We start from the raw sequence: 23023 nt of genomic DNA, 5'->3' as shown, positions 1-23023 counted from the left end.
GAGAGGGGGAGAGGGATTGATTTGTTGCTCCACTTACTTATGCATTCATTGGTTGTTTTTTGTTTTTGTTTGGTTTTTTTTGAAGATGTATTGATTTTACAGAGATGAGAGGTGGAGGGTGGAATGAGAAGCCTCAACTCATAGTTGTTTCACTTTAGTTGTCCATTGTTTACTTTTCATATGTGCCTTGACCCAGCAAGCTGAGGGTTTCCAACCAGCCACCTTAGCATTCCAGGTCAACACACTATCCACTGAGCCACCACAGGCTAGGCCATTGGTTGATTCTTCTACGTACCTTGACCTGGGATCAAACCCACAACCATGGTGTATCCCTACAATGCTCTAACCCAGTGGTCCCCAACCCCCGGGGCCGCGGACCAGTACCGGTCCGTGGGCATTTGGTACCGGTCTGCAGAGGAAGAATAAATAACTTACATTATTTCCATTTTATTTATATTTAAGTCTGAATGATGTTTTATTTTTTTGTATTTTTTCTGAAGTTGGAAACGGGGAGGCAGTCAGACAGACTCCCGCATGCGCCCGACTGGGATCCACCCGGCACGTCCACCAGGGGGCAATGCTCTGCCCATCCAGGGCGACGCTCTGTTGCAACTGGAGCCATTCTAGTGCCTGAGGGGGAGGCTACGAAGCCATCCTCAGCGCTCGGCCAACTTTGCTCCAATGGAGCCTCGGCTGCGGGAGGGGAAGAGAGAGACAGAGAGGAAGGAGAGGAGGAGGGGTGGAGAAGTAGATGGGCGCTTTCTCCTGTGTGCCCTGGCCGGGAATCGAACCTGGGACTCCCGCACGCCAGGCCAACGCTCTGCCATTGAGCTACCGGCCAGGGCCGATGTTTTATTTTTAAAAAATGACCAGATTCCCTGTTACATCCGTTTAAGACTCACTCCTGATGCTTGTCTCGGTCACATGATACATTTATTCGTCCCATCCTAAAGGCCAGTCTGTGAGAATATTTTCTGACATTAAACCCGTCCGTGGCCCAAACCAACTGCGTTATGGGGCCAGGGCAAGGATCTCAGTTAATTTTAAAACAGAACAAAAATAAAAAACAACAAAAAGACACACATGGTTACAAATATTGAGAAGCATTTTTAATGTTATATCAAGCGAAGCAATAACAACCCCCCCCCCCAATACACTACAATTATTCTGTTCACAAGATAATTGCCAGGTGTTCTCAAGAGTTACCCCGGCCGTGGAGCAGCATGCGGAGAAAGTAGTTCATCTGGTACACTGCCGAAGGTCAGGCAGGGTATGGACGCTGGCGAGGGCGTTCATAGCCTAAAGACAATGCCCTTGGGACAGCTTCCATCAATGGGACGACAGCTTCCATCAATGGGACAGCCTCAGCCCCGGGACAACTTCAGCAGCAGGGACAGATTCTCTCCACCTCCCTTACCACGCTCCCTAACCTCACCAGATGGACAGCTTCTCTCGACGCCAGGCCCTGGCCGCCAGCGGAGCCAACTCCAGCTCTAAAGCCCCAGGACCACCTGCACACTCGGAGCCACTGTCCCCAGTGAGCTGACCCCGCATCGAGGAGCCTCCACCGGAACCGTTATTCCACCCACAGCGCCTCCTGGGAGCGAAAGCCGCTGAATCGGGAAGTGGGACCCAGAGGTGACCCCGCTACTTGGCCCGCAAGGGGGCGGCCTCCTAGCCTGCGACAGGCCTGCAACTGCCCGCCCTCACTGCAAGGCGGGGGCTCGATCCCGCGCCACGCGGCTCGACCAATGGGAATGTGCGCAGCGGTCCCCGCGGCGGGTGCTGAAAACCCGGCGCGCGGGCCGCAGGATCCGGGCGCGCGCCAGCAGACCAGCTCGCCAAGCACGCGAGGCTGGCGCGCGCGCTATCCCGGGGCCTCAAGCGCGCGCCTGGCTGCCTCCGCTTTGTCCGCGCGCGACAACGCCAGGCCTGAATGGCTCCCGAGACCGCTGCCCAGGGGCCGACCCCGCGCTACTTCACCTGGGACGAAGTGGCGCAGCGCTCCGGGCGCGAGAAGGAGCGGTGGCTGGTGATCGAGCGGAAGGTGTATAACATCAGCGAGTTCACCCGCCGGCACCCCGGAGGCTCCCGAGTTATCAGCCATTACGCGGGGCAGGATGCTACGGTGAGCACTGCTAGACTGGGACACGGGAGGAGGCGGGGCCCGGCGGCCGCGGCCAGAGGCTCACTGTGCGAGACAGGAAGTTTGGCTAACACCAACTAATTCAGGCGGAAAGCTGAAGACGCCCGAGCATAGTTGGGTGTGCTGCGGACACAGGGTGCAAGGGCAGGAGAGGCTGTGAAAACGAGTCTGGGAAGTGGGGATGGAGGCCGGCAACATACACACAAAGGGCCGCACGGGACTGCATGCATTCCATCTGTGGCCGCGAGTCTGCGGTCTTCAGGCGTGGGCCAGCCCTGAGCAGGGCTAGGAGGGAGGACGGCAAGGATGCAGGGCGCGGGTTGGTCGTGCTGCCACGGCCGAGGGAGGAGGGGTCAGTGGCAGGGGGTGTCGACGGTGGTTTGGAAGGGAGCGCAACCACGTCTGGACTGAGTGTGCTGGGCTACACTCGCGAGCGGGAGCTGGACAGGGAACCACTCTCAGGGAAAGGGCTGAGGTGGGAAGCCACATGGCGCCCCCTCTCTTGGGAACCCCAGCACAACAGGGTGCAGGCGGGAGGGCGGGGAAAGGGCCGCACCCGCCGGAGAGGGCTAGCGGCTGCTCGTGCACAGGGAGAAAGCCGTGACGTGCTGAAGGTGGGGGGCTGCATCAACACACACTTGGCGAGGACCCCGGAACGGCCCTCTAATCCTGTGGGGTGTTCACTCAGCCGCAGGCCAGCGGGGTCTCCAGCTATTCGCCGCAGCGGACAGCTCTTTGCGTTCCAGGGCTGTAGTCCTGGTGCAGGGTCGCAACCCTCCCTCCAGCTGCCCTGCGAGGTCAGCGCGTGCCCCAGCCCAGGTCCTGCTTCCCTTTTTAGACCCCCTGCCTGTCAGAGTTAAGACATCTGGCTTCTTCCCGGGTTGGAGAGCTTGGGATCACATCTTGGGACCCAAAGGTTGGAGCGTTCGCTTCGCCTCATCCCCTTCCCCTATATCCTTCTCCCATCTCGCGCCCAGCGGCTCGACCTCTTCCGCTGTAGCCCCCTCAGCCCTTGCCATCCTGGAGCGCGTCCCGGGCCGTCAGGATTCCCGTTATGTCGCAAAGGAACACAGGCCCTTCAAGGTGAGGGCCCGCCCTTCCATCTTACGCGGCAGGCCTGGGGAACGAGGCCATAGCCTGCGCTTGTCACCGGGAGTGACCACTGGAAAGCCCAGACCGTGGCAGAAGGCCAGGGCTTGGACCCGCGCACGCGCAGAACGAACAGGCAGTAATTCCAAGGCTTCCTGTAGTGTGATTTGGGGCCGGGGCCGACCTCAGCTGGGATGGCGATTGGTCCGGCTGCGTGGCGCCACCGGCCACCGGCTCCGCCCCGGTTCCCGCCTCTTCTTCGGATTCCCCCTAGGCCTGGGGCCTCCTGACCCAAGGACCTGAATCTTATCACCAAGGACACCCCCCCACACACACACACACACCTCGCTTAACCGAAATTAGCAGCGCTAGGGCAGGATGTGTTAAAGTACTAGGGAAATATGGAAGCCCACCTGGAACAGAGCGCAGAGCGAAGGAGAAATGCAAAAGTTCCTGGGGATTCTCAAAACAGTTTATTGAGACTGATGGCTCAGAGAGGGGCTTAAGTCCCACAGAAAAAGGTAGAGAAAAGTCTGGTAGCCCCACCTTCCCCTTCTGTTTTTCACCAATACCTAAATTCACATGTAAAAGCTGTCCCTGGCCCAGAGGAAAGGCCAGGCACAGGAGGTCTTTCTGTGGTTCCCCCACCCGTGCTTCTTATTGGTTGGTGTGGTGTCCTTACTGGACTGCAGATGCTGGGTGATCCTGAGCTGTGGACACCTAGAAGAGGTCTGAGCACCCTCAAAGGACAGCTGGCTGGACGGAGGTGGTGTCTGTTTGAACGTTGGTACAGTCTCCTTGCTGGGTCAGGAGGATTACCTTTGGTGGGCGCCCTCCAAGAGCCCAGGAGACCTGGGCTGGCTTCCTCACAGTTTTGTATTCTCTGTTTTGCAGGATCCCTTTGTGGCATTCCACATCAACAAGGGCCTTGTGAGGAAGTACATGAACTCTCTCCTGATTGGAGAACTGTCTCCGGAGCAGCCTAGCTTTGAGCCCACTAAGAATGTGAGGCCCTGTTTGCTGTTTGCAAACCCTGTGGTTGTGGAGGGGCAGGGGATGGCAGAAAGGCCCAGGTGGGATCACAGGACACTACTGTCAGTAGTTCTTGGGAACCCTAAGTTTTCTGATTCTTCCATAGTCATTGGGTCACATGCCCAAGAGAGCAGGGCTTAGGGACCCATGGTTCTCACAAAGCTGTCACTATTGTCAGCAGCAGCAGCAGCAGCATGGGACCTATCTTGAGCAATTACTCTGTGCCAAGCATAGCCTCATATAACCCTCAAACATATTTACAGATGAGAATACTGAGGCTCAGAGAAGTTAAAGCAGTGTGGCCAAGGATCATACTGTTAGTAAATGGCAGAGCAGGGACTTGAACCAAGTCGAACTTCAAAGACTATGTGCTCTTAGGCGTGATCCCATAGCACCTTCTATCATCCTTCCTCAGTCTTGTGGTACTTTTATCTAGGACTGTGGACTTCCCACTGCGACCCTGGTGCGATGGCCTTAAGCTGAAGGGGGCCCTTGTCACCAGCAGTGTTGGCTTGCAGCTGGGAAGAGTAACAGCTTCCCTCTCCGCTCCATAGAAAGAGCTGACCGATGAGTTCCGGGAGCTACGGACCACAGTGGAGCAGATGGGGCTCATGAAGGCCAACCACGTCTTCTTCCTGCTGTACCTGCTGCACATCCTGCTGCTGGATGTTGCTGCCTGGCTCACGCTTTGGGTCTTTGGGACGTCCTTTGTGCCCTTCGTCCTTTGCGCGGTGCTACTCAGCACAGTTCAGGTGAGAGCCCTGGGCTTGTGTCTCCCCTAGGGAGAGCTCTTCGTAGCCCTCAGGGGGCCAGGTGCCCCCCCTTAAAGGGCAGAGAGTTGGTACGGAAGGGAACACGCATGCAGGGAACACGCATGCCGCCGGGGCTTTTGTCTGCTCGTCAGTCACTTGTGCACCTCCCTTCCTCTCACTGCCTCTCCAGCTGCTTCCCCCAGGGTCTCCTTCTTCCTGGGGAATTTCTCCTCTGAAACTTCACATTTAGGTTCCACCATAGCCCAAGTGTGCCAAGAACCAAGACTCTGGTTTATCAGCAAGCTTGGCGTCCTCCCTACCGTAAGACTGCCCACCGTGCTCACAGTGCCTAGGCTCTGATATCTGGCTGTCCGGATCCATTTGCCAAGCCTTTGAGCTTGTCACTTTCTGTCCTTTCCTGTAGCCTGGATGTTCAGTCCATCATAAGTCACAGACCTCCAGAGCGAGGGAAACTAATGGGCAGGGAAGGGAAAGCGATTTGACCCAACTCTTACGTGAGTTAGTGCCAGAGCGAGAGTTAGGGCCCAGGCTTCCCAACTCCTTTCCTGGTGTGCTAAGTTAGGGCACTGGAGCCATCACAGGCCTCGAGGCTGAGAACCTCCCTGAGGTCAGTGAGAGGGGTGCTGGGCTGCTGGGCTGCTCTCAGCGCTGCTTTCTCACCCAGGCCCAGGCTGGCTGGCTGCAGCATGACTTTGGGCACCTCTCTGTATTCAGCACCTCTACGTGGAACCACCTGCTACATCATTTTGTGATTGGCCACCTGAAGGTCAGTGGATCGGGAGGGGCTTTCTGAAACTCCGGCTCATGAAAGACTACTGGGGGGGGGGACACTAGGTTTTCATATTCATGTCCCCGCTTTTCTGTAGGGGGCCCCGGCCAGTTGGTGGAACCACATGCACTTCCAGCACCACGCCAAGCCCAACTGCTTCCGCAAAGACCCAGACATCAACATGCACCCCTTCTTCTTTGCCTTGGGGAAGATCCTCTCTGTGGAGGTGAGCAGTTATGCGCGGAAAGGGCTTGGAGAATGGAAACGTGCAAGCACAGAGGGCTTTGGGAGAAATGCTCACAGGGCTGTCAGTGTGGGGAAGACATTGGGGGCTGACTCCCTGCTGTTTGGAAGTCGTGTGGGAGGCAGCGGGCAGTAAATGGCGGCCTGAGGAGGACTCACCTGTACTCCGTAGTGGTGAGTTCAACTTGTAAAATAAAGGTACCAGAGGCTGCTAAGGACCTAAAGGATAACCACGAGCAAACCCTTGCTCATCCGTGGTGATAGATGGCCCTTGTTGGCCTTTTTGACACTCCTAGCCTAGGCAGTCCTACTGTGTCTGTCTCCTCCGTCAAGGCTTAACTGTCTTACTCTTCTTTGGCACCCTGTGGCTGGAACATTCATTCACCAAATAACTCTTCCCACCCACCTGGTCCCAGTCTCACTTCCAGGGTGCTCAGTCACTATTGGGTTTGAGTTGTCATCTGAGATTGTGAGCGAATCGGAATGCAGCTGCTAACGGAAGAGCGCCTGAGGGTGGAGCTGGGAGCTTTCAGTGAGCGTAATGCAGCAGGAGCCTTTAACGGCCAGCAGAAGAGTGCCTGAGGGTGGAGCTGGCGGGCTTTTAGTGAGCGCAATGCAGCCGGAGCCTTGGAACAGCCAGCGGTGTGCTTTGAAAAGTTTATGTAAAACCTTTGTCCCAAGGCTCTAGGGCAGGGGTCCCCAAACTTTTTACACAGGGGGCCAGTTCACTGTCCCTCAGACCGTTGGAGGGCCAGACTATAAAAAAAACTATGAACAAATCCCCATGCACACTGCACATATCTTATTTTAAAGTAAAAAAACAAAACGGGAACAAATACAATATTTAAAATAAAGAACAAGTAAATTTAAATCAACAAACTGACCAGTATTTCAATGGGAACTATGAGCCTGCTTTTGGCTAATGAGATGGTCAATGTCCGGTTCCATATTTGTCACTGCTAGCCGTAACAAATGCGCTTCTGGAGCCTCGCGGAAGTAGTACTGTATGTGAACGATGCCGCGCTTTGCGGCGTCCTGTGCTCCTCTCACTGACCACCAATGAAAGAGGTGCCCCTTCCAGAACTGCAGCGGGGCCGGATAAATTGCCTCAGGGGGCCGCATGCGGCCCGTGGGCCATAGTTTGGGGACCCCTGCTCTAGGGTGCAGTCAGGAGGTCCCCTTCCACCACTTTATGACATTTCAGCCTGCCAAGAATTAAACTGTCTTTAAACACGTTTCATTCAGTACCAGGAATGAGTTCAAGGTGGCCTGGCTCTCTCCCCTCTGGCCGTGAGCACTCTGCGGAAAGGCTTTGGCGGCACTGGCTGTCCCAGCACCAGAAGCCCCTCGTTTGAAACTTGTTTCTCACCTGTCTGTAATGCCCTAATTGTCCCACCTCCTAAGCGGGTACTTGTTTGGTTTGCTACATGTCCAACAGTGTGACAGTCAACACTGTGCAGAAGATGACCAAGCCCTGGCCCCTCCTGGCTCAGTGGCTGCTTTGAGAGCAGTGTAGGTTACTTATGAGGCAGGTCGTGGGGCTCTTGGTAGCACATCTGTTGTTACAGCGGGTTAAAAAAAAGGTGGGGGTTTTAAGTGGAAGAGAGCCTTCTTGCACCACTGCCTGTATTGCTTCTTGGCACTAGGGTTTTAGGAAACTCCTACCTATAGACCCTAAAAATTGAGAATGATCTGGGACCAGAATGCCCACCCCCTTTCCTGCCTAGTTATGAAGTTGAAGGTGAGCACCCTGTCAGCATGTTAGTAACTGCACTGGGTGCTGGCTGCTTGGGGCTCGGCTCACCCTCCTGGGTCTAGTTCCGTGGGCATTGATCTCCGTGCTGGTCCACCTCAGTGCCTCCCAACTCCCCCGGAGGACAAGAGATACAGGGAACACTTCACCCTAAATATAACCCTTCTGGTTTTCAAGAGCCAAAGTACAAGGAGGCAGTTTATTAGGATCATAATGGCATGTGATTGCCATTCAAGGAGGCCAGACAGGGCTTCCTGCCACAGCTCTTCCAAAGTAGGAGACCAGAGTTCCAGCCCATCCACGCATCGAATAAGACAGCTGCTCCTCTTCCAGTTTCCCCCTCTCGATTAGTGTTGCTTGCGGTGGGATGGACTTCTACACCATCAAGCCTTGTTAATACTGCTTCTAAAACGTACCCCAAACCCATTGACTTCTCCAGCTCCATTGCTTCCCTTCCCCAGGTCTGATCCAGCCAGGCTCTAGATTATTGCTCTAGCCCAGTGGTTCTCAAACTTTTTGAAGTCGGGGCGCATTTAAAATCCTACAGATAATTGTAGGCTCACTATATACAAATTTCTGAGAAATATGTTATAATAATTAAGTCAACTATCAAAGAAAAAAATATAAAGTCCAAGCGTGCTTTTATGGTAATTAAATGAAATAAATACAACAAAATTAAATTTATTCTGACATTAAAAAACATTTTTATGTCACATTTTTTTAGGTATGCTTTTTAGAATTCGTAAAAGGGTTAAAAAATAAAAAGACAAAAAATTATCTTTTTATATATATAGATTCATTCTTAGTAAGATTCTTCCCCTGCTGTTCCTGGTCATGCTGACCCCTTTCTGTTCCTCGACTACCCCAAGCCTTCGTATGGCAGCTCTCCGTGCTGTAAATGCTCTTCCCCTGAACCTCCGAGGTCCTGGCCCCTCTCATCATTCCATTCTCAGTTCATACCTCAGCACCTCAGGGAGGTCATTTCTGAGCACTCCAGCCCAAACACTGCTTCCCTCACCTTCTGTTAATATTTTGTTTTTAATCTATACCGTGAGCCCTGCTTTTAGATTTATCACCGGCTTCCTGGCAGATTCCAGATTCCATGAAGATAGTAAGCTTGTTCTGTTCACCTCTGTATCCTCAGCATTGAGAACAATGCCTGGCACATAGTAGGTACTCAGTAAGTCCTTGCTGAATGAATCAGTTAACAGAGAAAGAATGCATCACTTAGCAGAAGTGCCTGGCACAGAATACACTCTCAATAAATGACCTGTCAAAACAGCGGGTCGACGTACGAAAGAAGAAGGAGCAGGCGTTTTGCTCTGGGTAAGGTGCCTCCCCTGCTCCGTGGCTGTCTGGTCGCCACAACTAAGTGGGGCAAGAGGAGCAGAAGGAGCCGCCAAGGGAGACAGCAGAGCTGGGGGCTCCGTGCTGATCGGTTGACCTGCTGGTCCCAGCTTGTCTTCTCCAGCTGTTTGGCAAAATAACCACCACCTGCTGGGAAGAACCTTGCCAGAATCTTCAGACTGCCGTTGTTCTTGGTTCCTTGTCTATAAATACCTGCCAAACTTGGCTTAGTTTTCAAGGGGGTTTATAAAGCTCAGGTGGAAGTCAAGAGACCAAGAGATTTTAATGAGGAGTACAAGAGCTGGTTGCTGAGGGAGTCCTGACCTGTGCAGGGGTGTAAGAGAAAGAGGGGGAGGGGCCTGGGAACCTTGTGACGAAGGTGACTTTGAGTCAACGTGAGGAGTCCTGAGGCCTTTCAGAGACTGTGGTGTACATGCCTCCTGTGGCGTGGGCCATTGAGCTGCGTGCCATGGTGTGGCCTGGGCTTCATGTGCCGGGTGCTGGAGGTCAGACTGGGTCTGCTGGAGCCTTCCAGTGACACCAACAAGCTGACAGCCCCGGGAGTAGCCCTGAGCTCCTGAGCAGAGAACAGCCATGGTCAAAGGGGAGAGCCATGGGTGACTGGTCCGTGGGTGCTGATTTGTGTTTGCTTTTCTTCACAGCTTGGGAAACAGAAGAAAAAGTACATGCCATACAACCACCAGCACAAATACTTCTTCTTGAGTGAGTGTCCCCATCCACCACAGGGAGACTACCTTGTGTGCGTGTGTGTGTGTGGGGGGGGTGCTGAACGGACCTGAGGAGGAGATGCCCCTCCAAGGGATCACGGTATTTTAGGAAAGGTCTGGATGGAGTACTCCACTCCCAACAAGTGCTGGGCAGCCGTCCACCCTCTCAGCTAAGCAAAGTCAACAGTGAGGCTAATGTTTGGTCAAAGTTCATGTGTGCTGGGGGCAAGCTCGTTCCTGCAGCCCCACCCTGGTTTCCACAAGGGTACTGAGTGGCTGCGTGGGGCCATCCTGATTAGCTTTAAACCTCACCTTGAACACTGTCAAACAGAGACCTGGGTCAAGGTGACCCAGGGTACAGTCCAATCCCCCGGATGTCGCCATGGAGGCCCGGCCCCCGAAGAGGGATTGGAAGAGCTGTTGGAGAAAGGAGAAGACATTTCTGTAGTTGTCTTAAGCTCTTTCTGAAGACTGCTGTATGTTCCTTGCTTCAAAAATCTCCATAATGCTTAAAATTGGAGTTTTAAAACTCCTATAGAAATTCTATTTTCTTTCTTTTTAAAAAAGAAGGAAATAATTCAAGTTTTTAAAGGAAGGGAAGGGATGATTCTGTCCGATCCCGTTTTAGTTCAAAGGAATTTATCCTAACTGCCTATTACCAGCCGTCCCTGCTGGAGAAAGGGGATAGGGCAGAGGGTGGGACGGAATCGTCCGGAAGAAAGAAGGTGAGAACGCATGACCCCTCGGGGTGGAGGAGCCTCCGGTCGGCGTGGTAATGCGGGGCTTATACGGAGATGGGACACCTGAAAGGAAACAGGACAGCACCCTGGATGGGACCCACTTCCACTCCCAGTGTGAGGAGAAGCCCCTCTGTGGCTTCTCACAGCTGACCCCTCGGCTGCAGCTTGGGTGGCACAAGCTCATTTCTCAAGTCCAAGGAAGTGCGCTTTTAGCCCGTGAAGGGGCAGCAGGTCCCCATCTACATGCACACACGCACGCGTGCACACACTGTCCTGCTCCTGCCCCTTCGTGTGGCGGAGCAGCCAGGAACACTGGGCAGATGACTGCAGGGACAGGCATCGGGTCAGTAGGAGGGTCCCTGGCAGGGGCAGGGCTGTAGCCAGGACAACTTAGGGGTACTAGCCATGCCCTTTAAAAGGCATGGGCGCAGAGAAGATCCATGGATAGAGCCTGGATTTCCCTAGCTGCCCTGTTCCACTGGAAAAGTCTGCCACTCCCACCCCTCACCCTCCGGCGTCCTCTTGGGAGATTTTGCCTTCTTCAGACTCGCATTCATTCCCGCCTTCCTGCTGGTCCCAGAGGACTGAGGAGGGCCAAGGCGGCTAGAGGGGCAGCGGGAGATGGCAGAGGTGCTGAGGCCATCCCTGCAGCACCAGGCAGCCCTTTAGGGACCCTCATGCTGCTCACACCTCCTCCCTGTCTCCGTTTCCTCCCCAGTTGGGCCCCCAGCCTTGCTGCCTCTCTACTTCCAGTGGTATATTTTCTATTTTGTCATCCAGCGCAAGAAGTGGGTGGTGAGTATCCATGGCCCAAGGGTTTCCCATCCTCTGGGCTCAGTACCCTGCGGGAGGGGCAAGGGGCTCTCCGGAGAAAGCTCCACTGAGATTCACTCAGGCCTAAGACAGAGCAAAGAACCGGAACCAGGTAGAGTTGTTGTCTCTAGCGGGACGGTCTGGGCTCAGACAGCCCGACTCTCAGGGCCCCGTTTCATTCTGCAGTTCTGAGGCTCCCCAGCTGGGCGCAAAGAGCCAGGAGGGGCTGGGGCGTGGGGGGAATGAGGAAGAGACAGCAGCGACTCTCAGGAAACTTCTGATGAAGCAGGATGTGGCTGACACCAGAAAGGGGTTATAGGCAGAGTTCTGAGATTGCAGAAGGGGCCTGACCACAAACGGCTGAGGGGAGGCCTCCGGAAAGTCTTTGTCCAAGTCCTTTCTGCCTGGCTTTGGAGGAGAGACAGGTGGGGGGGGGGGATGGACTCGAGCAGAGCAGCAGGGACTGAGGGGTGAGTTTTCCACTGGAAGTTTCATGGCGGACTCAAGTGCCAGGGGAGGCATCTGGCGCAGAAGTGATTGGAGATTTGATCAGGACGTCGGCAAGGACTGAGCCGTCATGGGGCTGCGTGAAGATTCATTTGGCAGCGTGAGGAAGGGATGAAGGACTCGGATGGGCTGGGAGGAGCTGGTGCGAGGGAGGCCTGTGAAGGAAACAGGCAAGCAGAGCCGGGGGTGCCACCAGGAATGGAAGGAGGGAGCAGCAGCACCAGATACCACGGGGCTGGGCAAGCGAGAGCAATGCTGACGGTTACTGAGCGTCCCAGCCTGGGTACCAGGGGGATGGCCAGCCACACCGTGCAGAGAGGTGAAGCGAGAGGAAGAGGAAGAGGTGCTCTGTGCCGGTCGTGACGCTCCCTGCCTCTCACTGCAGGACTTGGCCTGGATGGTCACCTTCTACGTCCGCATCTGCCTCACTTACGTGCCGTTATTGGGGGTGAAAGGCTTGCTGGGCCTTTTCTTCATGGTCAGGTAGTATATGGGGGGGTAGGGAAAGAGAAGGAGGTGTTTGGGGTAACCAGTCTGGTCCGAGGGCTGTGCGGGGCTTTGGGTGACGGGGTGTTTCAGCTGTTGGCTCAGGAAGGTGGCCAGGCTGGAGCGTTTATCTGAGGGGAGTGGGAACTCTGGGCTCCGCTGGTACTGTTTTTGTTATACCCGCCAGGTTTCTGGAAAGCAACTGGTTTGTGTGGGTGACCCAGATGAACCATATCCCTATGCACATTGATCACGACCGGAACAGGGACTGGGTCTCCACCCAGGTAAGGGACGGTGACTTGGAAGACCTAGGCATGACACAACTAAAAAAAGGTGGGTGGGCAGTAACAAGAGTTCCCAGGGGCATTGCCTCATTAGCTCTGCTACCATGTGGGGACGGGAGTGGCCAGGGGCAGGCCCGGAGCCCCTCGGGCAGCCTCACCTGGAGAGGGCGGGACTGGCTTTCACACCTGGTCCCCAGAGCTCTGCACCCTCCTTCTTCTCCTCCAGCTCCAGGCCACATGCAACGTCCACAAGTCTGCCTTCAATGACTGGTTCAGTGGACATCTCAACTTCCAGATCGAGCACCAGTAAGCAGGGAGACCTGGGAAGCAGGGTCTTGGGCAGGGGCCAAGTGGGTGGGGGGTGGGGGGGAACAGAAGTAGGAGCCACTCACTGACTGTAACGTTCTCCCTCGAGTCTTTTTCCCACGATGCCTCGACACAATTACCACAAGGTGGCTCCCCTGGTGCAGTCCCTGTGTGCCAAGCATGGCATTGAGTACCAGTCCAAGTCCCTGCTCTCAGCCTTTGCCGACATCGTTCAGTGAGTACCGGAGCCTGGGAGGACGGCTGGTAGGGCAGGAAGAGGGCGGGGCAGTGCTGGGAGTGTGTGAAGGGCGGGGTTGAAGTTATAGGAAGGTTCCCCAATGGAATGGAGGTCACTAAGGCGAAAGCAGGGCACGCTATTGGTACTGGGGCCAGGTCAGTCCTTTGCCGTCAGGGCCATGGCCCAAGCTCTCTCTCAGACAAAGGGGAGGCCAGTGTTTACATGGGACGGTGCCTGATGTCATGGAGACAAGTTCCCATGCCTCTGTAGGAGCTTCCCACTGCATTTCCGGTGGGTGGTCAGGCTTTGGGGCTCGCCTCTGCCCCGTCTCCCTCACTGCCTGCTCCCCTCTATCCCTGCAGCTCGCTGAAGGAGTCCGGGCAACTCTGGCTAGATGCTTATCTTCACCAATAACACCTGTCCCCCACCTCCCACCTGGAAGAGGAGCCTCTGGAGCCAGAGCAGAGGGGACCTTGAAGGACAATGCCACTACAATTCTAATATTGGGGGGGGGTGAGCTCAAACCCTTCCCACCTAGGCAGATCTGGGACCCGAAGAGGGAGGGGGAATATGCGAGACCTCTGGGAGAAGGGCTGGAGCTGCTGGGGCAGGGATGTGGGTTTGTTTCTTTTTCCTACCGTGTCAGATACAGGTGGACAAAGAGGGAGTCGGGAAGGGGTTAGAGGAACAGGGAGGACAAACTGAGCCCAGACATCAGGAGATTTAGCAGGAAAACTTCACCCAGGAGAGACCGCTCATCTTACTGGTCCGCTTCTCAGTGCCTTCTCCGCCCTCCCTTGAGCCTCAGTGTCGCAGGCTGGAGGGCGACGGCCGCTGAACCTTTGGAGCAGGGTTTAGAAAGGAAGCGGTACTGCTCCTCCCGAGGCCTGGCAGCCCAGTCACTCTGGGGTTGTGATGTTTGCCTCAGGCTCCTGAAGAAGCAGCTTCTCCACTTTTATTGAAGAGAAGCAGGGAAGGCAAGAGCCAGGACTGTGGCACTGAAGACACCTGGCCCTGAAGGATCTCGCCACTGCTGATTTGGGCCCCGTGTTCTATCCGGAGTGCCAAGGTCCTGGGTCTTGCCACGGGGGTACAGAGAGTTGCTGGCCATTAAAACTCCCTTCAGCTTTTGACTCACCTCTTCTAACCAGCACCTAAGGAGTGAATCACCTAGGACAGGGTGTCCCCCTTCTTGCGGTATAAACAAATGAACAGATGGGACAATTCAATTTTCTCCTCCTTAGAAACATGGGGGCTCCGAATGGCTTCTCTTTGCTTCCTAGTATTCCAAGTTTAACATACTAGACGTCAGTGAGCACGAGTGACCGAGGTGGGAGATACTGAATTAGCAGTCATGAGGAAAATACAAGTTTGATCATAACATAAACTATTACGGCATTACTTCTGAGCAGGAGCAGTGGGGTTCAACGTACTCACTTCATAGTGCCAAACCAGGAATAGGAAGATCAACACAAGAGAAGTGCTTGTCTATTGCTGTCTTTAGGCCTCTTACTGGTCAACTATGTTCAAGTATCTCTGCTGGAGACCAGGCAGGAATTTAGGATATCTCTTATTGGTCTGATACTGAAATGCAGTTTTATCTCCTGGTTTTGAAAAGACAAAGTTTAACCCATCTCTAGAGAGCAAACAGAGGAATGTGCCCAAGGAGTCCCGCCTTAACCCCAGGGCTTGTCACCAGCAATCACACCTTCTTCCCTCCCCACACCCATGGCCATTCAGTCCAGGTGGGAGGAGTCCTCCTTTCGAGCCTTTTGGACACTGGGAGGAGGGACCTCAAACTAGAAGGGAGAGTTTGCATTTCGTTGGGGAGAAAGGATACCGGGGAGATGAAGGTCCCTCAGACATGCTGGGATGGACCAGAGGCACCACCTATGGCAAGGAGGTTGTGATTATTTAGAGGTTTGTCAAAACAGAAAAATTTTAAAACAAATGGCGGAGAACAGGTTGCAGAAGAGTTCAGATCTTTTTCATTTGGGCAGAACCTGGTTTAAATCAGAAGCAGAAATGAGGAGTTCTATTCTCATCGGCTTCCTTCCTCCAGAAAAGGTGCTGATCCTTCCCCATCCTTGTTTGGGTGTGGTGTCACCGGCTTGTCGGAATAGCTGGCTTTGGGCCCCGGCTAAGTAAGCCCAGTGAAGCTTACCGAGCCAAGTCTAGATCCGCCAAGCACCTCTAACGTGCCTTCTCTCCTTGGCCTGGGCCAGTGTGGTCTCATGTGGCCAAAAATGGACACACCAGTGACAGAAGCCTCAGTGTTACAGTGGTAACATGAGTGATCTCAAATCCAGTGACAGGTGAGAAAACAGGCTTGGACAGGACAAGTCACCCCCGGTCACAAATTGGCAGAACATCTGAACTCACTTTTGAAAACCTCCCAGCCTCTGTGTTTGTCTTTGTTACTTGCCTCTTCCCACCACTAAGCCAGAGGCAATTACTCTAAGCCCAATGTCACTATCCCTTTTTGTACGTGCCAGTTTTGTTACCACATCCCAACGAAGTCAAGCTGGAAAATAAAGTTAGTTTTGACCAAGGGAAGGCTGTTCACTTGTAATCACAATGTTCCTCTGTACATCAGTAGGACTGTGTACCTAGGCTTTTAAGAACACACCAGAGCACAGGTGGACTAAGGAAAGGAAAGGAAAAGCCAACGCCTTCTCATGACACCCGTCCGCTCAAACACTAGCTGGATACACTAGGTGTTACATGCTTCCCTACCTATCATGAGGTAACGGCCTCACCCTTGAACTCGTTTCTGTTTTCAGTGTGGGTGGTCCCTGCAGGTCTCTGCCTAACTCTTCCTCTGCAGGCACAGTGCCTTAGAGCTGGGCTGCAAAGCAACGCCTTGAGACCTCCATCTTCCGAGAACAGCAATCTACTAGGACTTGCTAAATAAAAATTTGCAGCAGAACTGATTTCCCCTGCAGTGTGCAGTGGTTAATCAATATCTAGAAAAGATTGCAATTCAACCGCAAGAGGAAAACAAACCACAACATGCCTGTCTACAACAGGGTGCAAGTTCTTAACTGGAGCTTTCGCACTGAGGCAGGAAGTCCTAAGAATTTATGGAGGAACCGATTTTCCTCTTTCCCTCAAGGTTCTGGCTGGTGTCATCAGACCCGAGATTAGCAAGAGAAATGACCAAAGTTAACGTGTGTGGGAGCCCCCACCTAGATTGCACGAGCACAAGAGGTTCCGAGAGAAGAAGGGATGGGTATATAAGATAACCTGAGCTAGGAATCGGGTAAGGTGCCTGGAGACTTCGAAGGGTCATCCCAGGAGAAGAGGAGCAGGTGGATAGTAAAAAGTTTGTCCTGCTCTACAGAGGAGGTCTGATCATCTTCTATGGAACAAGTTCCCTAATTCAAATTAAGGTAGTAAGGGAGGAGCAGAGGTTTCTCTTGAACCTGTGGCTGAGGTTGCCTTGAGCTCAGAACAGCCTGCATACCGGAGGCACGGCACAGGGTGACTGCTTCTGAATGCGCACAGAATCCTACCACCTCTGAGACCCAGCACCATTACCACAGCTTTAGAATCCAACTAATGTGAATCAAAAAATAGAGCCCAGCCTGACCAGGCAGTGGCGCAGTGGATAGAGCGTCGGACTGGGATGCAGAAGACCCAGGTTCAAGACCCCGAGGTAGCCAGCTTGAGTGCGGGCTCATCTGGTTTGAGCAAAAGCTCACCAGCCTGGACCCAAGGTCGCTGGCTCTAGCAAGGGGTTCCTCGGTCTGCTGAAGGCCCGCGGTCAAGGCACGTACGAGAAAGCAATCAATGAATAACTAAGGTGTTGCCACGAAAAACTGATGATTAATGCTTCTCATCTCCGTTCCTGTCTGTCCCTATCTATCCCTCTCTCTGTCTGTTTAAAAAAAAAAAAAAAAAAAAAAAAATGGAGCCCAAATAAGGGTGTAGCTTGCATCTGGAAAGATTGGTTTTACTCATCAACTGAGACAACAGGGACCAAAATGCAGACCCACTCCCAGGACAGAACTCGTGTCTGCACCAGTGGTTTGCCCAGCCCCCTGGTCACGGCTATCCTAGTCCTGCTTCAGCCAGAGGGGCTCTTACGTCCTGAGATTCCTCAGAAGATCTTTGTTTGAAAAAGAGGTTGCTCCATCAAAAGTTGAAAACCATGGATCTCTGGTGTCCTACCTACTTAATCTGTCAAAAACCGTTCAGATTGCAGACCACTTGTGTTCTTGTTAACTTCCCATGGCAATGATAGGAATGCTAAAAACAAGCAACTCCGAAACAGGACAGCTCCCCACCAAGTTTCACCAAGCCTGCAAAGTACAGAAACATCCCATCTCTGAGAAAGAAACCCGAATCTGATGTCACAAAAGGAACAAGGAAGTGACTTCTGAATGGCAGCTTTCACGACACAAACTGGTGAATGCCTGAATGCACCTTAGTCGACCTGAAAGGTGAGGGTTTCTCCAGTGCTGACCTGGCATGTGGAGGCCGCGGGTTGGGAACCCTGGGCTGGTCCGGTACAGGCACAGGTGAGGAGCAACAACTCCTCGTAGTTGCTTCCCGCTCCCCTCCCGTCTCAATCTCTAAAATCAGTGAAAAAAATAATAATAATAATGAAGTAAAATATGAGGCTTTGTCAAAAAAGTTTATCATACACAATAGGTGAAAAATGACATAAAACCAGCATCTCTTTCCAAATGGCTCATCACCACCCAAGCTGCTCCGGCCATTCACGGGAGCACGGCGCCATCCTGTGGCCACGCTGAAACCACCTGTCAACAGGGTGCCATTCCAGCCCGGTCTCGAGTGAAAAGAACACTATATTCTGCCTTCTTTTATAATTTTATTGACTCTTTTCTCATACATTTAAACCAAAAACAGCACATGACAATAGTTTCTTATCCCAGTCTCAACTCACTTGATTGCCTCAAGAGACCATGAGAACCAAGCCACCTTATGCCTCTAAATAACTAAGATTCAAGTTACATAGCAAGTTCAAGTTTCTGCCCACCCCAGCGCACAGCCAGTAATCCAACCCATGTTTCCAACTCCAGGGACTCCAGCCTGTTCTATCTCAGCATCTTCCTATCTGTTAAGCCTGAAGATTCCTTCTGGCTGTCCTTCAGGTGGGCCAAGGCTGAACCAGACAGGGAAGTACAGTCTGGTTCCGTCATCCCTGTACAACAGCTGGTCAGCCAGGAAATCATTTCCACAGTCTTCTGTCTCTACCATTTACCTTCCTCTCCCTTCTTCAAAGCTTGTTGCTATCACTTTTAAGTAACAAGATTCGGTGTCCCTTCAACTGACTGAAAGGTGGTTTAAGCCTGACACGCTTTCCTGAGCTAAAAAAAGAAAACAAAGTACTCTGTGGCCTTTCCTGCCGTAAGATCAAGTAAACAGGGGAGATGCACGACTGCGAGGGCAGTGCTGGAGAAGCACCCCGCCTGGCCCGGGGCGTCTCTCTAGCGCTAACTTAGGGGTACGAGGCAGACGTTCTGGGGTCAAGGGGGTATAACGAAGGGAAACTCATTTATTTCCCCCTTTTAAACTTCCCTGCTGCTCCAGTCTTTGCCTTCTTCTTAGCAGATCCCTTGGGTTCTGGCTCCTTGCGCTTAGCTGACGAGAGAGAGCCGGTCACCTTGAAGAAATCATCCAGGCGACCTTGGGTGCTGCCTTGGCGGCTCTTGCTCAGCCGCCTGACCCCACTGCGGATCCGCTCCTCGGAGAACTGCTTCTCGCCGCACATGAACTTGACGAGCTCTTCTTCCTTTGGCTCGCTCCACTTCAGCTCCACGGAGTCCGCGTCCAGCACCTCGGGCTCCAGGAAGAGCTGCTGGGCCTCCTTGTGAAGCCAGTTTGCCGGCACGGGGTACTTGTTGGGGTCGAGCCGACGCACGATCTCCTCGATGCTCTTGTGCTTCTGGATGAGGTCGACGGCCCGCTTGGGCCCGATGCCCCGGATGCTCTCGCAGTAGTCACTGCCCAGCAGGATGCACAGATCCACAAACTGCTCTTGGTTCAGGCCCAGCTCCTGCAGGATCCGGCTCAGGTGAAACTCCTGGATGGGCAGCTTCTTGGCCTCGCTGGCAGTCAGGTGCCGCATTAGCACAGGGCTGCCGAAGGTCAGGCAGTCCATGTCCTCCGTGGCCGCAGCATAGACTTTGCCAGCCTTCACCAGGGCTGCGCAGCTGGCCTCTGCCTCGCTGGGAGCATCGAGGTACGGGATGCCCATGAGGCTCAGTAGGTGCTTGCACTCATCGTTGTGTTGCTTGGTGACCTTCACCAGCCGCTTAGTAAACTTCTCCACGTCCTCCTCGGCCCCAGCAGCCTGAGCCTGATGCAGCTGCTTCTCGGCCTCAGCCCGCCGCTCACTGCGTTTGGCCAGCTCGCCGGACTTGAGCTGTGGCGGCTTGCCATCAAAGACGTACACGGGCTTGATGCCATTCTCTATCATGCGGATGGTGCGGTAGAACATGCCCATCAGGTGGCTGGTGGTCTCACCCTCCTCATTCTGCAGCACATCCCCGCCCTGGCGAACAGCAATCAGGAACTGATAAATGCTCATGGAGGCATCAATGGCCACCTTGCGGCCAAAGTAGCTCTTGATGTCATTCTCCCGGATGGCACTGGGGGCCACATCGGCAATCAGTTTGGCCAGGCCTTGAATACCCATAGCAGTACAAAGGAAGGGGTAGCTGAAAAAGAAAGGCAAGTAAGTCAGGGAGCAACTTAAAAGATGAAAAAAAAAAAAGTTATAATTGAGCCCTGGCCAGTTGGCTCAGTGGTAGAGTGTTGGCCTGGTGTGTGAAAGTCCCAGGTTCGATTCCTGGCTAGGGCACACAGGAGAAGCGCCCATCTGCTTCTGCCCCCTCCCCCTCTCCTTCCTCTGTCTCTCTCTTCCCCTGGGCTCCACGGCCTCCACCTCAGGCTCTAGAATGGCTCTGGCCACAACGCAGCATCGCCCCCTGGTGGACATGCCGGGTGGATCCCTTTGGGCGCATGCAAGAGTCTGACTGCCTCCCTGCTTTTAACTTCAGAAGAATACAAAAAAAAAAAAAAAGTTATAATTGGTGCTATCTCACCAACTTCAAGCCTTCATCTAAATAAATTTGGTACAACAAAAAGGACACCAAGTGAGCACTGCAGAAAATGAAAAGATGAACAAGACAAGGTTTCCACTGCTGAAACTTACAGTCTAGCAAGGGACTACACTCAATTAATATGAACTAAGGCTTCCTGAGTATAAAAGAACTGGGTACTAAGAGGAATAAGACACTGCTGATGTCCTTAAGGGACTTAAAATTTTGTAGATAATGCCTGGCTGGATAACTCAGTTGGTTACAGCATCATCCTGAAGCACAGAGACTAAGGGTTCGATCCCCAGTCAGGGCACATACAGGAACAGATCAATGTTCCTATCTCTCTCTCTCTCCCTTCCTCTTTCTCTAAAAAATAAATAAATAAATAAATAAATAAATAAATAAAACAAGTTTTGTGGTTAAGACAACACTAGGGTAAGGGCCACAGCAGACATCTGCATCAAGGACCATGTAAATCCAAAGTGTACCTGGCCAACTTGAGGAGTCTAGGAATCACAAAGGCAGAACTGAGCCCTGAAGGACAGGCAAATACTGGTAGGCAAAGGTGAGATGAGACAGATACCAGAGCAACCATAATATACTGCACGACTGAATGTGTCAAGTGGTAAAATAAACATGAGCATCCATCTTCTTGCCAATATATTCCTCCACCTCCCTCCGCGACACTCACGCCTCCGCCTCCCTCCGCGACACTCACGCCTCCGCCTCCCTCACCGTACAGCTGTGATGCTTAGTTTTGTGTGTGGGCTTGGGAGGCTACAGTACCCAGTCACTGAACCAGGTGTTGCTGTGACTCTATTTTGTAGATGCGGCTAACATCTACAATCAGCTGACTGTAAGTAAAGGAGACTGCTCTCCGTCCTGGGGTTGGGCCTCACCGGAACCATCGGAACAACCTCAACAGCGAACCCTGAGCGTTCACGAGGAAGGACTGCCGCCTCAGGACTGCAGCGTCAAGTCCTGCCTCAGTTCCCAGCCTACCGCCCTGCCACTTTCAAACTTGTCAACCTCTGTCATCACCTGAGCCGATTCCTTAAAACAAGTCACTTGAGGTCCAATGTGGCTTTCTCATACAGTGTCCCCTCAGCACTGAAGAGTCTCTACTTCTGCCGCAACGTTGCTAGGAGCGCTCGACCCTTTCCTGGCATGCTCTCTCTGCAGTGTGCCTTCCAGGGCTCTTACCCCAGGTGCTGACCTCGTCTCTCCGCCCAGTATTGCATCTCTGTGGTTCAGGCCCCTCAACAAGTACTTCCTAAGGTGGTGTTCCCCAAACTGCAGCCAGGACGAAACCACGCCCCCCCCCCACGCACAATTTTTTGCTACTTCCATCAAAACCTGTGCTTTCATTCACTTAAGATTTTCATTAAAACGAACACAGCTGTTTAAAGACTAAGAGAACTTGAAAAAGAGAACTCATTTGCAGCCAAGTCTGTTACATCAGTTCTAGTTTACACGTGTTAAATGTATAACTGTTAAAAAAGGATTGTGTGTGTGTGTGTGTGTGTCACTCAAAGCCACCATGTACCCACTGGTGGCATGTGTCCAATATTCTACTAAATATTACATATTAGGCCTTCTAATTGTTCCCGTTCTTCCCGCACAGGGTTCCTTCCGAATAAAGCGCAGGGACCTTGGTCCACGCCTCCTCCTACTTAAGCTCAAACACCTCGGGTGGCAGAAAGACCCTCCCACCTCGTGCTCAGGTCCCACCCGCTGCGCCCTGGGTGGGGCCGCCTCTCCCCACTCCCGCCCAGCTGTGCCCTCCACCCGCCATCCTCCGGCCCCTTCTCAGGTCCATCTCGTCCGTCCCCCTGTGGATGGCAGTGGCCTTGAGATCATCTGTGGGAGCATCACTCAGTCACTTCTTGTGTGACGTTACTAAGTAATTTAACTTTGGTTTTATGGGTGAAAAGAATGAAAGGCTTAAGCAAAAAAAAAAAAAAAAAAGTTTGGTTTTTCTCATCTGTAAAATAAAAGATGGATCCCATGCCTGTGTGGCAGAATCACTGCGAGGATTAAGTGCAGTGACAGCGAGGAAGTCCCGGCACGCACTGGGTGCTGTGTAGGCGTCCCCCACCCCCACCTCCCACCCCGCACACCGCTCGGTGGGGGGCAATGCCTTGTGAGCCGGCGGCCCTCCCCCAGGACCCCCGCCGGCTGCTGCGCGGGGATGTGCACTGGCCGGGGGGCAATGCCCTGTCAGCCGGCGGTCCCCCCACAGCATCCGACAGCGAGGTCTACACAGGACCTTGGCTAAAATTCTCAACGATCCCTCGAAATGGGGTTATCATCCTCTTTCTACAAATGAATACAGGGGCTCGGAGGTCATGCCACTGGTCCTACCACTGCGGGAAAGTGGCGGGACAGCACCCCGTTCCGCCCCGCGCGGCAGCCGGCCCCCGCCAGCCCCCAGCGCAAAGCAGGCCCCGCCGCCCTCGGAGACGCTTCCCCTGGGGTCTCACCTGGCTGCAGGGGCGCGAGGTCTCGGCAGCTAGCGCTTGGCGCGGTGTCGCCCAGGACAGTCCTCAGCCCCGCTCCCGTCTCAGCTCGCCCGCGGGTCTTCTCTCTTTCCACCGCCTTCCAAAGCCCGCGCTCACGTCACGTGACCCGCTGTGCGCACAGCCTCCTGGGAAGTGTAGTGCAGGCCCCGACCTCTCAGCCAGCTTCTCACGTCA

General features: G+C 53.5%; 2 protein-coding genes across 4 annotated transcripts; one reads left to right on the top strand and one right to left on the bottom strand.

Moving 5' to 3' along the window:
- Positions 1-1783: 1783 nt before the first annotated feature.
- On the top strand, positions 1784-15806 carry FADS1 (fatty acid desaturase 1). Of its 3 annotated transcripts, none has more exons than XM_066251709.1 (12): positions 1784-2128; positions 4130-4240; positions 4822-5019; positions 5705-5806; positions 5907-6035; positions 9815-9875; positions 11339-11415; positions 12326-12423; positions 12614-12710; positions 12937-13016; positions 13126-13251; positions 13617-15806. In XM_066251709.1, the coding sequence occupies exons 1-12, from the start codon at positions 1937-1939 to the stop codon at positions 13666-13668; spliced, it is 1323 nt and encodes a 440-aa protein (XP_066107806.1). In that variant the 5' UTR covers positions 1784-1936; the 3' UTR covers positions 13669-15806. The 3 variants fall into 3 exon arrangements, with proteins under 3 accessions (XP_066107806.1, XP_066107807.1, XP_066107808.1); XM_066251710.1 differs by lacking the exon at positions 1784-2128 and adding an exon at positions 3943-4040; XM_066251711.1 differs by lacking the exon at positions 1784-2128 and adding an exon at positions 4002-4022.
- Positions 14396-22980, bottom strand: FEN1 (flap structure-specific endonuclease 1). Its single transcript, XM_066251712.1, has 2 exons — positions 22811-22980; positions 14396-19943 (listed from the first exon to the last, which is right to left on the bottom strand). Exon 2 carries the CDS (start codon positions 19919-19921, stop codon positions 18779-18781), a length of 1143 nt encoding a protein of 380 aa, XP_066107809.1. The 5' UTR covers positions 19922-19943; positions 22811-22980; the 3' UTR covers positions 14396-18778.
- Between the last annotated feature and the right edge of the window lie 43 nt (positions 22981-23023).

Source organism: Saccopteryx bilineata, chromosome 1, assembly GCF_036850765.1.
Source record: "Saccopteryx bilineata isolate mSacBil1 chromosome 1, mSacBil1_pri_phased_curated, whole genome shotgun sequence".
In the NCBI taxonomy this organism is placed as follows: Eukaryota; Metazoa; Chordata; class Mammalia; order Chiroptera; family Emballonuridae; genus Saccopteryx; species Saccopteryx bilineata.
The sequence above is the reverse complement of the archived record's forward strand: the minus strand, read 5'-3'. Positions and strand labels throughout refer to the sequence as shown.